This window comes from Sebastes fasciatus, chromosome 6 (assembly GCF_043250625.1).
Source record: "Sebastes fasciatus isolate fSebFas1 chromosome 6, fSebFas1.pri, whole genome shotgun sequence".
Taxonomy (NCBI): Eukaryota; Metazoa; Chordata; class Actinopteri; order Perciformes; family Sebastidae; genus Sebastes; species Sebastes fasciatus.
In genome coordinates this window covers 22,206,209-22,223,778 of record NC_133800.1, presented here as the reverse complement: position 1 = coordinate 22,223,778, position 17,570 = coordinate 22,206,209, and the positions used below count along the sequence as shown (strand labels likewise).

Genomic DNA, 17,570 nt, shown 5'->3' with positions numbered 1-17,570 from the left:
TATATATATATATTTAATATCATGATGATTTAAATGAATGAATCTGAACGCACTGGCAGAGTGCCATTGTACCGTGGGGGTCCCTGGACCCCACTTTGAGAATCACTGTTTTAAACAACAATCTTATTCAACTACACTGATGGTGTTTTTCAGTTTCAACACTAGAGTATCCTTGTTCCTACAGAACAATTAGATGCACAATGACTAACCTGCTCAAGTGGACAAATGGATATTCAGAGATGAGTGTACACGCAGTCCTGAACTATGAGTCTGCTCTTATCTCCCTGCCTCGGGGGTCACTATTTAGTCTATAAATCAATCTCACTCATTGGATATTTTGAGAGTTGTTGAAACGTAAATCCAGCAAAATGTTTCTTTTCCTCAGCATGCTCATTAACTCAAGTGGAAAAACAACAAACTGACAGCGGTTAAAGCACAAACGGCAACGTGCACATACTTGTTGGTTCATGCTCACCTGTAGTTTATAGGATTGTGAAGCCTATCGGTCCCTGCTGACTCACGGCTGTTGCTTAATAACGGCTTTTTATTTTAAGAGCAACAGTTAACCTGACAAAGCCTTGCTATTACTGTCCACCATGGTGATACAAGTGGAGCAATGTGTCGTGATGACAGGACAATTGTAGGCATAAACATTTAAAGAGGGGCTCATGAAAAGCACAAAACTGCTATCCGACAGGTGCTGCTGCCGACTCTCAGTTGGAGAGGATCTGAGTGGTTTGACAGAAAGTAACATGTCCTTGCGTAGAATTACTCCTCAATGAGAAACAAAATGCGGAAACAATGTTCATTTTGAGTGTTTTGTTGCAATTTTCCAATCCAAAACACTTTGCCTCAGTGCTCTAACAAGGGATTTTCACCTCAAAATGTAATCTTTGAAGCAGTGGTTACCTGCGTCTGTGCGATTAACAAGCTGGACGGTTCTCTGAGCCAAATCGATTATTCTTTCCACTTTAAACATCCGCATGTCCTCCTCATCAAGGGCGATGTCTCCCAGAAAGGCAACTGAAACACACAAACAGAGATGGCACATGTCAGAGGACTGTAAAGGCGACTGCACAATATGGAGCATCAGTCTGAGCCTCCAAGGAGCCTCGAGCTTTTCCTGCTGCTCAGACAGAGTAGGCTGCGTGGAGGCCCAGTCAAAGCACTTGTGGAAGGCCTGGAGCGTGTAACACATAAATATAAAAAACATATACAGTACTTCATTCCTTTCTTGACTCCGTTCTGTTTACCCTTTCCTCGCAGCGAAATAGAAATAGAGTTGTGAAACAGCAGTGTGTCTGTTTGGATAACAGGAAAGGCTGCGTTGTCTGGGCTCCAAATTATAGGACAGAAATGTAAGCAGCATATTGCACAAGGTTCATGAGGGTTCACACAATGAAGAGAGAGTATGAACTCAGAAACTGGACCGTTGATGTGATTAATTGAGCCAAGTTAAGTCCAGATGTCACCAAATAAAATTCACACAGTGTGCTTTGGCGTCTTCCTTGGAGAGTTAGAGGGGAACTATGCCCATTTTCAAAATTCATACATGTTACTCCTATAGTCTATGACAGTCCAAAAAAATATTAGTATACATGAACAACTCTCTCCCAAATCCAAAAACTAGAGTGCTAAAACTCAAACTTGTGATGTCATCGGGTATAAAGTGTGGAGCCACTCCATAGACAATGAATGGGAGAGATGTTATAGATGACACTGAGAGCACCCAGGGGGATGATCTGAGTATATGGGAACATTTTCTGTTTCACAACTCACAACACTACAATAGAATAAAGCTCATTTTGGTATAAAAAGAAAACACCCATTCATTGTCTATGGAGCAGCTCCACACTTTATACCCTATGACATCACAAGTTTGGGACTTACTTCTCTGGTTTCTGGCGTTGAGAGAGAGTAGCTCATGTTCACACACATTGATTGAACTTTATGGCCATGGATATAACATATTGGAATTCTTAATTTGAGAGGTGTTCCCCTTTAATGAGAGCAATCAGATATGATATAGTGAGACACTGACACAGTGAAGTAATATGGGGCACCTTGAGCAAGTAATAGCTCTTTAATGAGGCCAAGGAGAGAGAGAAGAATAACCAAATAGTCCCACTTTATGAGGAATGTGCTTTATGGGATTCCTACTAAATGCCCCATTTCTGTATGAGGATCAGCTAGGAGTCCTCTCCGCAGAGACAGGGTGCTCACTTTCACAGGCTTTTAACACCAGCACATCTCTAGAATTTATGGCCCGGCTTGTATGCAGGAGTTTGGGGGGTTGGGGGGATAGGGTGAGGGTGGGGGGGCGATGGGGGTTTCGGGAGAAGCAGAGGGGGAGATGACAACGAGAGGGGAAGGGAAGGGAAGAGAGGAAGAAGGCATATCCTCTCTGCCCACATCACCGCAGCTCTGAATAGGGAAGGCAGATGTGGAGCAGAAAGAAAATGACAGCCTTCTGCATGTGTGTTTGGAGGTTAGCGTGGTGGAGGGGAGACCAACCCAGAGGAGTAAGAAGCCGGGAGAACCACTAAACTGTAAAAATTAATGGGAGTGATTTACAGCAGTTGTTTGTCAAAAGTTTGAATCTGTAAATCTTCAATGCATCGCCCCGATAAAAGCCACCCTTACTGTGAAAGAAAATACATCATGTGTAGATAAACTTGATTTTATCTGGATTCAAAGCAGTTTTTGTTTTTTAGCACGCAACAAAAACATCCACAGGAAAGATCTTTTATCTCCTGCACTCCTTTAAAAGTTTGAAAGAGGTTTGAAACAAGAGAGAAAGGGATGAAAAGCACAATAGAAGCAAAGACAAAAAAACACTTGGCTCGCATTCACCAGAAGAGTATTATTGAAACAATCTGGAGCTGGCTTTGGGAGACAGGCCAATCTTCCACCCTGCAGGACGTGGAGGAGGATGCACAGAAGAATGAGTGTGTTTGGGGATTAGAGGCTAATGACAGCAATAAGAAAAGGTGTAGATCACGGCCCAGCAAGACGGGACACGCAGAGGACAGGCTTAAATTCCAGAGGTCAAAGGGTTCCTCTAATTTGTGCTTGCAAAAAAAAAAAAAACAGCAATTCACTCCAACCAAATCCCTGAGACACAAAACAGACTACACACAATCAGCACAGCCATTGCCAAAAACACCACCGATAAAGAAGCAACCAGATGTCACGCAGTATAGGATGGATAGGCTGACAACAGAAGGACATTTTCCACTGTTATCTTCACATTTTTTTGTTTGATTCCCAGAACTGTCTAAGCGCTGAAAAGAACAGGCAGTGCTTAACTCCAAGTTGCTGTCATATAAGGCCTTAAGCGGGGAGAAAAGGTATTCAAAAGAATGCTATGAAACTCTCTTTCACTCCATATCGAATGAGGAACAACAATTGGAGGACGTTTCTTTTCACATACAGTGTCAACTTGCAGCACATTAGCAGTGTTATGTGCAGGCTGTGGCCAAATAACGAGACGCAGGCTTCCTCCCACCCCCATGAGGTTCACAGAGGGCTGCGCTCTCTGGCCCAATCATCCACCACCGTGCCGGAGACAGGCCGCTTAATCCGCAGTGTCATTGTTCTCAGACAACAGTGGAGATTGAAGTGAGCAAATGCACGGCCCGGCGGCATTAGGACTCATTTCCCCCGGGCACAGCAGTCGTCCTGGAGACGCTGTTGCAGGTTTATGGAAAGACTCTCAGGGATTGCGAATTAATCCCCTTGTCTCCTGGCTTTAATTATCCACAGACGCACGGTTTTAGGGAATCTTTTGTGCACGACCGCAGGCCGGGATTGAGGACAAGCTATGGAGAAAGGTGATAAACTCATCTAGATACAGAGCGCTGTGATGATATGAGGTACAAACACAGGGAGACTCGAGTGTTGTACTGTAGATTAAAACCTAGTGAATGTGGCAGATGGCAAGAGATCACCGTAGAGTACAGCGTGCATCTCTCTCCAAACATTATTCATTACCTAAATGACAACAGCTGCAGCTGTAATGCTAAATAGTTAGGTAATAGTTGTAGGGGTTTTAGCTGTTCTAGTTTAGGTGTCCCTTTTTAGTCAGAGGACACCACAAAGAGTAGGCGTTTAAATCTAAGGTTAAATATGTGTGTATATTTCACAAACTAATGAGACTAAACTTAACATTTGATGACATTTTGGGTTGAACATATTTGATGTGATAAAGTCCAAATCCACTGAATTTTTTTTAGTTAATCTAAACCATCATAATCCTTCTCATCTCAGACTGCCCCCAACAATCAGCGACATCCAGTCAGATTACACATGAGATCTCGATCAAATTAATCCCATTGATTCGTGTAATGCCCTAGCCTCGACCTCTGCCGCGGTGTCAAATACTCCAGGACTATTCCTATAAATCTCCTTCCGTGAATACCAGACCGCGACATCTGCCACTGAAACCTGCACAAACATCAATACTAAGCCTATACAGACACTAACACCAGCCTATATTTAGAAGGCCAACTCTGCTGCTAGGCCACGGTTCACTCCTCGCTGTGCTTTACAGAGATGTTTAGACAGTCTTTTCCCGATACGATGAGGGATGAGAAGGCCCGGCCAATATGTAAGCCTGGAACGCATCACAATGCCCTGGCACCGCCTTTCACCGCCTGTGTTTGGTAACAAACGCTGCATTTGAATTCAAATGGAGGCCAATAGTGTATTGCGTTAGGCTGATTACCATCTGATGACAGTGAGTATCACTTTTCAGGTTTCATTCTGTACCAGCCCTTTCTGCCAGTATAGCAATTATATCCCTCCAAACACTGTGTTTAAAGCTACACAGAAAGTAGCAAAGCCGGTGTAACCTGGAATATTGAGACAAAGTAAAAGTAAGGAAACAATCCTAACTAAGGGATGATGAATTGTATTATGCAGGCCTGTTGTCATGTAAATATGGTACCTCTCTACCCTAAAAACAACAACAGCTGCTATTTCTTTAGCGAATGCTTACCTTGACATTTCCTAACACAGCAATTTGAGCCCAAGGCAGTAGAGGGAAAAAAAATCCACTTAGCTACTCATTTCAAAAACTACGGTATGTTTGGAAGAGAGATTCTGGCGACGTCTCAAGCTACAACCTGAGATTCAAGTAATTATTTTCCAATAAGAGCCTGAAGTCTCATCACAGCCACCGCTGAGATCAACCCCAAGTTACTGTCACCGCACCGCGGCTTCAATCTTATCGACAAAATGAGAGCTGCAAAGGGCACACAGCAAGACACTGCCTCCCCTTTAACATTTCACACTCCATCAAGCCCATTAGCAGATTGGATTTCCCAGCTCATCCCTGCCACTGATTACTGATATACCCTACCCACTGACTCATCAGCTTGCCAGCCGTTTGTCTTTTTTAATGTCAACCATACACAGCATTCAAGCTCCGTATGGATGAATAATTCAACGCCACACAGCAGGGATTCTCACCTTTGACAAAACTTATTTTGACCATCCAGACTTCATATTTGTGGTTCAGACAGCAGACTAACACATAGTCATGCAGTCTGGTGTGAGGAGGAAAGAGCAGGTCTTTCTCAGAAACAGATGTCCAAAGCAAAGTTTAAATGGGTTTGTGGATTAACTAAATCTGGAAGATTCTTCAACCTGCAACACTTTCCATAAATAATAGCTATCTGTATTCACCACAGGTGGAGGGAACAGAAAAACAATTCTTAGCGTAGCACCACTGAATTATTTAGAAAAAAACAAACTGTGAATAATGAAGAAGTGGCTGCTAAGCTGCTCATTATGGTAGGCTAATTGGGCATCATTCGAGCCATTTAAATGAGCTTTTCCCAGAGTATTTGTTGTTACTTGGGCTCCGGACTCCAGGCTCGGTATTAATGCAATGCGAGATTAGTTATTACTTAGCTCTGACGACAAACATATTGTTCCAACTAATGCACCGAGATCGTGCCAATAGATCGGCTCCCTAATCACCTGAACCCTGTAGGGACAGAAGTGGCAGGGGTCCTGTAATGTAAGAAAAACACCCAGTGTGGGCTCGGCTATACCGCCTGCCTTCCATGATAAAAGAAAAAGGCATCTGCTTAAGTGTTGCTTAAAGGCCCAATCATGAAGTTCAACAGGCAGCCCCATCTCGGGACTAAGGGAGGGAGCTGGGTAACGAGTGGCATCTGTTCAGAGACTCAGATGAGACAAACCCAAAGAAACAAATAAAACTAAAAACTTTTCAGTTTTGTGAATGAAGGCAATTCACAAAAAAACTGATCAACACAACCCACATCATGTTGATGTTTGGTTTTTAGCAGAAGATTGTTTTTTATCCTAACATTATATTATTTATCATGCTACACAAGTGACTGTAATGTAGTAGGTCACAGAGGCCCTTAGCAGCAACTGAGTGACACCTCAGAGAATAAAAAAACAGACTTATGAGAAAGTAGGGCTGCAACTAACGATTATTTTCATTTTCATTGGTCTATAAAATGTCAGAAAATGGTGAAAAATGTTGATCAGTGTTTCCCAAAGCCCAAGACGACATCCTCAAAATGTCTTGTTTTGTCCACAACTCAAAGGGGAGTAAAGAAACCAGAAAATATTCACATTTAAGAAGCTGGAATTAACAAATTTTGACTTTTTTTCCTTTAAAAAAAATACTTAATTAACCGATTAATTGTTGCAGCTCTCCTTCAGAGAATGAAAAACAGACTCAGGAGAAAGTAAAAGCGCCGAAACATTGTTATCAAAAACAACCCAGCTGCAGTCCTCTAAATGGCCAAATCACAGCCGAGGCCCGACATCCAGCGGCAGCAACAAATTCTTCAGAGGCAGTGAACCCCCTCGTGAATGGCCGGCTCTCACCTCACCTGGGTTGGTGTGGCACAGCGCGGCTGGCCTTCCCTCCACCTTCCAGCCGTGCTTTCCCTTGGCACGAGGTGAATGACCTACAGTCTGTGTGTGAAGTGTTAGAGCCAGTCATAGCAGAGAGCTGGGTGCCCAGACAGACCATGAAACCACTTGCATAAGAGAGGACAAGAGACGAGGAGGGGTGTTCAGGTTGCCCTGTCTGCAGCTGCAGCAGCACAAACTGCAAAAGCATCCATCCAAAACTTGAACAACGGGACGACGCAGACGCACAACGCCATCACAGGAGTCTTTCGTAGATTAAGATGTTTGCCTCATAAATGAATTAATACGTACACGTCAAACTCAATCACTGCTTTCCGTGATTATCATTTAAACAGAGCAGACAATGAGCGTGACTGCTTCTCATCCATTTTTCATTTTGGAAATGAGTGGCTCTAATCTCAGAGGGTTGTTAGAGTCTTAAATGACTTCCTGGGATGCTGCCAAGTTTTGGAGTTCTGCAAGCTAAGGAATTTTCCACTGGTTAACTTCCTAAATAGACGGCATTACTTCGGTGTTATTGCACTGCTCGCTTCAATCAATGCACATTTTCTATCATGTCTGGTGTAGTGATGAGTTATTTAATCCTTTGTAAATGGGAGACAGTTTTGAGGGATTCTTTTGGGCTTAACTGGGGAGGAGGAGGAGTGACACACAATGTGTTGTGGCAAGAAATGAAGAACTTACTCAATGCTTTATAAATGATCTGAGGGAATTAAATGAAATGGTCACCACTCGGTCAATTAGCCGACTGACAAATTAGCCGAGTATCACAACAATGTGTCATCTTGTTTTTCCACCTGAATGGGAGTCATTATATATGTCACTCACTTCCAAGAGGAAAAGTATTTCACACACGGTAGTAAAAATCCTGACATCGAAGAACAGTGTTAACCAAGGACAGCCGAGCAGAGAGGGCAAGAAAGAAATGCACTCCTCGCTGAGCATTATACTGCATTAGACACCTCACACAGCCGTAAGCATTTTCCTGAGCGGAAGCAGCAGCATGACATAAAAAACGCTGACCCTGAGGCCACAAAGAGCGATCAAATGGACTCAGTGCAGGGATGTGCTTGAAAAATTAGGGGAAAAAAGAGAGGAAATCAATAATCCAAGAATCATGATCTACTAGTACGAAGTTGACTATAGTGAAAAATGTTGTCTCAACAAGAAGGGAGAGCTGAGACATTGTGGACGTTTTGCTGCTTTAGTAGGAAAGAAGGAGAAAAGCAGGTGGGTGTTGGAAGAGCTGGAGACTGGGAGGGTTGAGAGAGTGGGAGTTTGTACTTGTGACCGTCTCCCAACCACCTGTCTGCAGACGTGGCCAGAGGAAACAATAAACAAAAACATCCAAATGACACTACTTAAAACTTGGATTACTAATAATGATAACATCCTAACAAGCAAGATAAACTCTTGATTCTGACCTGGGGATTATTATCAAGCGGGAATGTCCCTGATGACACATTTCCGTTAGATATCAACAATTTCTCGGAAACAACGGGAGGGAACTTGAAATACAAACAAAGTATCGTTGACCCTTGGTTAGTTTACCCTCCAGGAGTCATCAGAACACCGCGTCCATTAATCCATACTAGTGATGCAACACAATCTGGCATGACCACTTGAATGACTAAAACAGTGAGGCAATCACAGGAAGCAACATCTTCACGCGGGTCATCTGCAGCCTGACCTTTGTCATGTTTATGTAAAGCCACATCTCTCCTAAATCTTTACATCTCCCTCGACACTTTTATGTAACGATTTGGCGTGGAGAGGAGGTCGTTATGCTCTGGCTCTATCTATTTGGCGTGGAGAGGAGGTTGTTACATTATAGGTATTAATCTCTGTCATATGGATTGTCTATGTTGTATTTTCATTATGTTGGTACTCTGTACACACTACATCTATTGCACATCTGTCCATCCTGGAAGGGGGATCCCTCCTCTGTTGCTCTTCCTGAGGCTTCTTCCTTGTTTTTCCCTGTTAAAAGGGTTTCTTTGAGAGGGTTGCACTCTAAAAGGACAGCGGGTGTCGTATCCTGTACAGATTGTAAAGCCCCCTGAGGCAAATTTGGGATTTTGGGCTATACAAATACAATTGACTTGACTACTCTTCTTCTCAGGGGGAAAGATGAAGAAAACATAAAAGGTTGGGTAGAGGAGAAGTTGGGAGGATTGAATTGTGTTTTGTAATTGACTGCCACATCAGAAATTTCTCAAACGCCAAATCGGTAAGCACTTCCAGGACTTTAGAGGTCATTTCGAGTGAAGCCAACTCTCTGTATCTGTAACCTGAATACTTTCACCAGATGGAAAACACAATCTGTTCAAACTCCCCCAAAGGGATTTGGCAAGACAGTGAGTTCACAGTACACACACATACACACACAAACACACACACACAAGATTACAATGACAAGTCAGATATGCTTTTGCCAAATAATGCTAAAACACAAATATGCAATACTCACAAAAAAAATAAGCACACATATTTATACATTGAGCCATAAAGACAACATCCAACATAATTATTATGTGTGCATAATTTCTGAGCTCCACTGTACTCTCCTCTCTCTCCCCTCCTCCACTTTGTTTTAGTGGCCGTGTGAACAGCCGGTGGGGAAAAAACACACTATTTGTGCAGAAAACCCAACCAAAGAAAGAGAGCAGAAGAAGAATCAAAGTGCAGGAATCCTTCTTTTGCACAACAATAATGACACACAGCAGCAGACCGCCTGCAGGAAACTACAAGGTCCCATTTTAAGAAAATAAAAGTGCATTTGCTGCAAAACTTTTCACTTAAGCCAAAAACTTTTCTCAAGAAAATGCATTCACATCTTTTTTATTTTGATTCCTACAAGCTTTTGCAGGCGCTCTCCAAAAGCTGGGTTATCCAAGGCGACTCTGTGCGTTAAATGTTTTAAACTGCACAAACTATGCCACTCAGAACAAAAACAAATGCACATAATGTTCCCTTTTAAAAACCTTTTCAAAACTACATCTTCTACTGTCATCTCTCCAAAAAACAGCGTTTCTCCAATGCGAGCTCCTCAAAACAGATTCGTGGCATGTTTTCTACCTTCCACATAAAAAAAGGTGAATCACACAGCAAAAAAAAAAGGGGAAAATCTCTCACCAGCTTTACAGGGATCCTTATAGTCGATCGCCTCTGATGTGGCACTGGAGTCCACATAGTAGCCCGGATCAATCGCCTCCAAATCGATCGCCAATACCACGCCGAGACAGCAGGATAGCAGACACAAACATCTCGCAGTGAGATCCATTATTGTGGTGGGGGAAACGGAGAAAGGCAAGGGATAAAAGGTAAAGGAAGAGAGACAGAAGAGTGAGAGAGAGAAAGAGAGAGAAAGAGAGAGAGAGAGAGAGAGAGAGAGAAAATGGGAGGTTTTTTTGGGGGGAAACGAGATCCCTGTGGAGGGCGGGTTTTAAATCCAGCCTCTCTCCGGTGTCTTCAGTGATTCCTCTCCTCCAGCCTCCAGGAGAAACTTTGATGATCTGGCAGCTCCACAGGGGCGGTGAAAAAGCTCTGTTACTCCATGATGATGCCCTCTGTCCTGTGCGTATTTGTTGCTCCCTAGTGGATCCATCAGGAGGTCCTTGGAGAGCACATGAGGGACTATACATTTTGGTTCACTAGCCTACACCAGGGGTCTTCAACGTTTTTCAGGCCAAGGACCACCAAACTGATGGATAGATGGAGCAGGAACCCCCTACTATATATATTGTATAAAATTGTGTTCTATATTAAACTGGGCCTAGTGCCATGTATAAATGTACCTTATTATTGTGCATTCAATACTAAGCTTTTCAAATAATACACAGGTTCATATATTCATGTTTTTATTTTAAACATGTGCAAGGTACAGTGAGTAGGGTGGCCATGCCAATGCCATTTATAAACATACCTTGTTAACTGATACCAATGCCAATATCAACAATATCTGTCAATTGCATGATATTACTTCTGCCTCCATTTATCTGTTTGCTACAATAGGTTGAATTCATGATAATGTGTATTTAAAGACATTTAAATTTGTGGGGGGAATAAAAAAAATAGTCTAATCAACTAAAAATTAATATAAAATAATAATAATTAAATAATAATAATTAAAAAAAATAATGAGAAAATTCCGCGACCCCCCTGCAGTACCTCTTCGACCCCCTGTCGAAGACCTCTGGCCTACAGTGTTAAGAATTTCCCTAAATAAATTAAATTCCTAGGTGCATCAGCTGGCTTATTTCTGTCAACATATCCTTATCTGCAAAAAAAAGGGGTAAATGGAAAGAATTTGCTTCTTCCAATTTCTATACCAGTGGGCAACTCCGGGGTCTGGAAAGTGAAGCCACTTGTAATATTTCTAATAGCCAGCAGGGGGTGACTACTCTGGTTGCAAAAAGAAGTCTATGAGAAAATGACCCTACTTCTCACTTGATTTATTACTTCAGTAAACATTGTAAACATGAGTTTATGGTCTCAATCACTACACTGTTAAGAATTTCCCAGTAAAATAACAGTAAAGAACTGGCGGCAGGGTTGCCTTTATGTTATTGTAAAATTAACATTATTATACTGTCGCTGAAATTTACAGCTTTGTACTTTTAATGAAAAATACTGTTTGAACTTTATTAATGTCACAGTATTTTACAGTTAATTTACTGTTTAAAGATACATTATATAGCTACATGTACATTATATACATTATTATATATTGTTGCTCCCTAGTGGATCCATCAGGGGGTTTGGTTCACTAGCCTACACTGTAAACAATTGCTGTTAATTTACAGCAGGATTTCAACAGTATTAACCTGTTATTGCTAAAAACAGAGCTTTACTGTTAAAGGTCCCATATTATGCTAATTTTCAGGTTCATACTTGTATTTTGTGTTTCTACTAGAACATGTTTACGTGCTTTAATGTTCAAAAAACCCTTTATTTTCTTCATACTGTCAAACCTGAATATACCTGTCTTTACCCTCTGTCTGAAACGCTCCGTTTTAGCGCATTTTGACAGAATTGCAACAGAATTGCATTAACATTGCTAGTCAACAGCTTGGGTCCATGTGTACTTCCTGTCAGCTGATGTCATTCACATACACACTGCAACCAGGAATAAACTGGGACACATTTAGAATGTTTTACGTTTAAAACTGCGTAAAGGGTCTAAATATTGTATATTTGTGACATCACGAATGGACAGAAATCCTAACGGCTTGTTTCAAATGCAGAGTTTATGAATACGGGCTGTGTGTATTTCCCTGTGGATTGAGTGTTTCGATACTTTCACATATAGGACTTAAGCCTGCTTTATAATAAAAAAAAAAACATGAAAATCTCGCTTTTTTTATAATATGGGACCTTTAATACAAAAGAAAATCCGTTAAATTACGCTCATAGGCCGTTTTTTAACTGAACTATAATGCATTCTTAAAAAACAGCACTTTACTGCTGATCAGCTGTCTAAAGTATCATCAGTAACAGTTTCATTCAGTATTTTTTTAATTCTGGGACCTGATCTGCACATGTGAGGCTTGTACATTGTACATGATTGGAAAATCAGTGAATTAGCTCTGTTCTTCACTCACATGTTGTTCTGGTTTGCATTCTGTGCTTGTAGCCAGCTAGAGACAGACATTTTGGGGATTCAATTAATCGGCTCTCATGTTGTTTATAGAAGTTCAAACTGTACTTACATGATGCATTTAAGGGTCGTATCTTTTTTACAGTTTAATTAAAGTTGCACACATTAAAAACTCCTTCACAAACGAGCGCACGCGCTGCTATTACGCACAATCATCCACACGTGCGCGCTCGACTCTTCAGCTGCCCCCTCGAGCTAATACGCACACGCACGCACGCACACACGCACACACACACACACACACACACACACACACACACACACACACGCACACGCGCAAACACACAAACTGAGTCTGACCTCTGGAATAGGCTTTACTCGCATTATAAAGCAGTCACGAGCGAATTGAAGTGATTAGAGCGACACCTGTTGGAGATTTATGAAACATTACACGTAGAAGAGATTGTAAGTTAAAGTCAATAAAGGTGTAAAAGGTTAGGTGTGTGTCATGATAGTCTGAGTTTGGCAAAAGAAAAAGTGTTTTATGAAAGTATTCATAGGAACAGGTCATCTCATCAATATACATATTGTATTTTTATATTTTATATTGTGTTATCTTTTATATGTTTTATATTGATATTGCACTATCTCTTTTTTATTGTATTATCTTTTCATTAGCACCTATGGGATTGCCACAATCTAATTTCGTTGTACTACACAATGACAATAAAGGGCTTGAATCTTGAATCTTGAGCTTCTTTTGGGAGTGTAGCCTATAACTACACATTTAATTAATTAATTAACATTAATTGATCACATTTATTATCTATTGTTTTTCATATTTCCCCCAAATGATCTGCTTTACTCTTGCACTTTTCAGACTCCCTATACATATTATTCTGTTGGTTCCAATTTAATGCACAAGGACAATCCTGTGTATTACCGTTTCTTTTGACTTGCACTATAGCCATATTGCTTGGCACATGCTATTTACTGTTGTTTTCAATAGGAGATGATATCATTATCTATGGTAGGGATGTTTTATATCCCCTCATTTATGTCTTTTTTATCTCTTGATAATCAGTTTGTAGCCCACTTTCACACTGCTGACAGGAGCTCCTCATTAGGGAGTGGTATTTAAGATATTTAAGATCTTTATGATAGTTGGATGTTGGATGTATTTATCTTTATCGTTATTTAACACTATTATCATTCTGACTAAATTATTTTTGATATATGTACATGGATGTTGTCACTGAAACTGCTATTTATATATTCACTTCTACTTCTATCCTTTTATCATTATATGATGTATAATAATACTTATTGTTCCCTCACCATTTTTCCAGCCTATATGCTGAATCAGTTCCCAACTAGGGGAGGTTATTTAAGAGGATGTGAGTCTCAGATCTGTTTGACTCTGATGAAGACGCAGTCGGCATCAAAACGTTAGTCTTTAATTAAAGTTGACTGCCTTAAATCTGTGTGCTTTGGACCTGCTCTCTGAAGTCTCTCCTGTTATAAAGTATTGGCTATTTTTGGCATTAACATTGCACAGTGTATATGTTCAATGTTTAATCTATCGAATTTAAACTGATCTTAATATCAACCGAAAAAATGGTGGCCTATTAAGAAAGAAGAGAAATTACAATATTCCCTCAGTTTATTCTCAATTTAGCACATTATAGACAATTTCTTGCCATTCAACCTGCAGTAGGCAGAATGTTTTTGGCATCATTGGGCAAAAATTCCATAATAACCTTTCAGCATTTTGTAATTCAAGGGATCTGAGAGATACCTAGACTTCTGCACCTCCTCATGGCTCAGTTTTCAGGCTCTCCCGTGACGGAACACTTTGGCAAATCACAGGTCATTTCAGAGAGAGCGTTCCTATTGCTGCCGGGTCACAAACTTTTTACAGCTAAACCGTACACTATAAGATGTTTCTGAAAACATTTGAGGTGAGAAATAGGCATTACAGTAACAGAATATTGATTCATATTTGATCTGCGCTGCCTAGTTTGACAGTTTGATGGGAGTTTGCGAGTGATTGACAGCTGCTCAGAGACGCCAAGGCTCCAGCTCAGTTCTGATTGGTTGTTTTTCTCCGGTCTGTGAAATCTTACAGATGCCGTTAGGAGCACCAGAGGACACCAGAGGACACATGATTTTTTTTTTTTTTTTTCAGATTACATGTCTCATGCACTACTGTCAGGATATAGTGACCGTTTTATAAAAATAACTTTTTTTAAATCATATTTACTCCAGTTCTACCTACTGCTGCTTTAATTAGTCACTGTCATTAATTAGTGAAGATCGCTTCACTAAGCTGAAATACTCTTTCCAGTCTCTGGATTCCACACACATCAACAAACAATAACAGAAGTGTGGTGTAGACTGGATGGAGAGACCTCGGATGGCTCGCTTGAATATCCACTGCTGCTGCTGCTGGGATGGGAGGCTCTGTCAGCAGCTCTGTTGTTCTCTGTCTTACTGGCATCAGTTATCCTGTCCCTGCCTATTACATACAAAACCTGGCTTATATAAGAGGGAGGAGACGCACTCCTCCTCTCGTTATCTTATCTGACTGCTGCCTGTGTGTGTGGAATTTAAGACAGGATGTCAGCTGAGATGAGTGGGCTGTATTTATGCTGCTGCTATAAACACAGCAGTATAACTATCGTGCATGAGAGCGAGCGTCCTCATTATATCTTGAATAAGAGGAGTTTCTCTCAGCTTGCTCAATACAAGGACCAAATATTTAGATTAGCAAACAGGGAACACAGTTGAGTGTCCTCAGGGAATACTTTTTTTTTTTTTTTTTACTGTGGCTGTTTCAAACAAAATGTCCATATAGGGTGAAGTGATGACACAGTGCAGATGGAAAATATTGCCTTATGCAGTAGTTTAGTGGAAACAAATGTAACAAAGACTGTTTATCGTAAATACAGACGGACATGATATTTCCTGTAATGCAGCTTTTTGAGTGCTTATTATTCAAAGTGAGCATTGCACAGGCATCTTTGACAATACACTGTAGCTTCTGCAATCACATAATTATAACCAATACTGACATTTAATTAGCGTTGACTGTTAGATCTCAGTCTAACATAATTAAAGCCTATCCTATGGTGAAGTTATTTGTCACGGTGAAAGAAAAACACCGCTACACGAAAAGCAATTATGATGAAATACTGTAATGTTGTGAATGTAATTACTGTGACAAATAATATCGAAGCCACGACTAACATTCAAATTTAGTTAGATCACAAAAATGGATATATTTTGAAACAGTTGTGACATCAAAATGCTCCACACACAAGCTGTTAATCATATAGCTTGTCTAGGCCGAAGATAAATGCAAAACAGATCATGATTAAAGGATTTACACTTATTATACACCCAGAAAAAGTTCTTTTAAATCGTTTTTTAAGTTGAGATGTAGGTGTACAGTCAGCACGGTCCTTTTGTAGGCTGTAGAGCGGGGTTATCACAGGTAGGTTGCAGTTTATCCTCACATGATATAATATCCTCCCTTGAGGTTTATAACATGTGATCATGTTTTATACCTGGCTGTCACAATGTTAAAGGTGTAGGAAGAGTGCACAGACTGTAGCATGAAGTCCACCGTTGCAGTGTTAGAGTCAGCGCTACCCATCTGCACCGAGAGTTGAAGCAACGCAGCAGCTCAGGACAGCCGACAGCGACTGCCTGGCCTTTTCCAACCACCTCGACACAGGGGAGCTCTCTGGAGGAGGCGAGGCAGGTGTTGTGCGTGTTGTGGGGTGGTGTGTGCATCATTGCAGGGAAGGTACAGTCCCATCAGCAGGCTGTGGCTCCCAGATGCCTCTGGCACAGCACCAGCTTACATCAGGTGTATCACCACATGGAAACCTTTCACTGCTGCAAAAGGTCACAGTGGAATTAATTAACTCACACTGCAGAACATATAATAATAAGCCTATTTATATTAAAGTTTTAAGGACATAGAGACGTCTGACATTTACTTCTTCGACTCTAGGATTGACAACAACTTTAGAGTGCACGCAGTGTCTTCAGTAATAATGTGAGGATATTTTCAGAAGTGCAGCTCTCTTTGGTACACAGCCTCCTATTTAGATGGATTAAGATAAAACTTAGCTGAGGAAGTCGTTTTCACTGCAGTCATGGCAGATTTTAATGTAGCTTTCTATAACAATTGTATGTCAAAATATTAAAACAGCTGTTCTATAAAACAAGGTATTTGATTAAATTGAGTAAAAGCCACACAATGTCATTTCAAACTAGAAACCGTATCAGTGTGCCTTAAAGTTAAAAACCTCAGTATGTGCATCAACTGCTAGTTTGTGTGTAACTAAAAATGCACATTAAGCTACAAAATACCATGACAAATTGGGTAAATTATACTTTTCTATTGCAGATTATTAATTATTCATTACTTAATACTCTGTCTCCACAAAATAGTTGTGATCGGCAAAATTATTTCATGGCATTGTGGTTGCCATGGCAGTGTAGATATTCATAAACTAGCCAAAAAGATAAATTGCCTTGGGTTGTACGGATAACAATGTGGGCAGTGTGAAAGCACAAAAAGGAAGCTGTTGCATGAATCACATTAGAAATAATAAGAAACAAAATAAAGAGCTCCAAGTAAAATGTGACAATATCGAGTTGTAATGTCAATTAGACGGTTAAATGAGACGCACCTTAGGCTCAAGGGTGTGAGCCGGCGTCACAACCTCACCAGCTTGGCCGAGAGATCCCACTCTACTCGGCTGTGCTCCTCGCAGGGTCACCGTTATCGAAGTGGGGGCTTTCTGCCCTACTAACACACAAACAAAACTGCTCAACACTAACAGCTATACATAATTACCCCCAAAATACACTGAGTACAAATGGACCAGAGCGTTTGACTTTAAAGTTGTCAAACATATTGCGATGGTCGTCAGAATGACCTTTTTGCTTTGTGGTCCGGTTAGCAAAACAATCACAGGTTGTTGGACAATGAACATAATGAGAGGTAAAAGCAAATTTGGAGTTTTAGTCAGGCGAG

General features: G+C 40.9%; 1 protein-coding gene and 1 long non-coding RNA gene across 2 annotated transcripts in view; both read right to left on the bottom strand.

Moving 5' to 3' along the window:
- The window catches only part of bmp1a (bone morphogenetic protein 1a), a 36,223-nt gene extending 25,933 nt beyond the window's left edge, over positions 1 to 10,290 (bottom strand). The window contains exons 1-2 of the mRNA XM_074638455.1: positions 10,054 to 10,290; positions 910 to 1,023 (exon numbers count right to left, since the gene is read on the bottom strand). Of these exons, the coding sequence (XP_074494556.1) occupies positions 910 to 1,023; positions 10,054 to 10,201 (262 nt within the window). The 5' untranslated portion in view covers positions 10,202 to 10,290. The remainder of the gene's footprint in view (positions 1 to 909; positions 1,024 to 10,053) is intronic.
- A 5,117-nt stretch (positions 10,291 to 15,407) lies between these two features.
- On the bottom strand, positions 15,408 to 17,367 carry LOC141769413 (uncharacterized). The gene is made up of 2 exons (XR_012594294.1): positions 17,224 to 17,367; positions 15,408 to 16,420 (listed from the first exon to the last, which is right to left on the bottom strand). It is a non-coding gene; the product is annotated as an uncharacterized LOC141769413 (long non-coding RNA).
- Between the last annotated feature and the right edge of the window lie 203 nt (positions 17,368 to 17,570).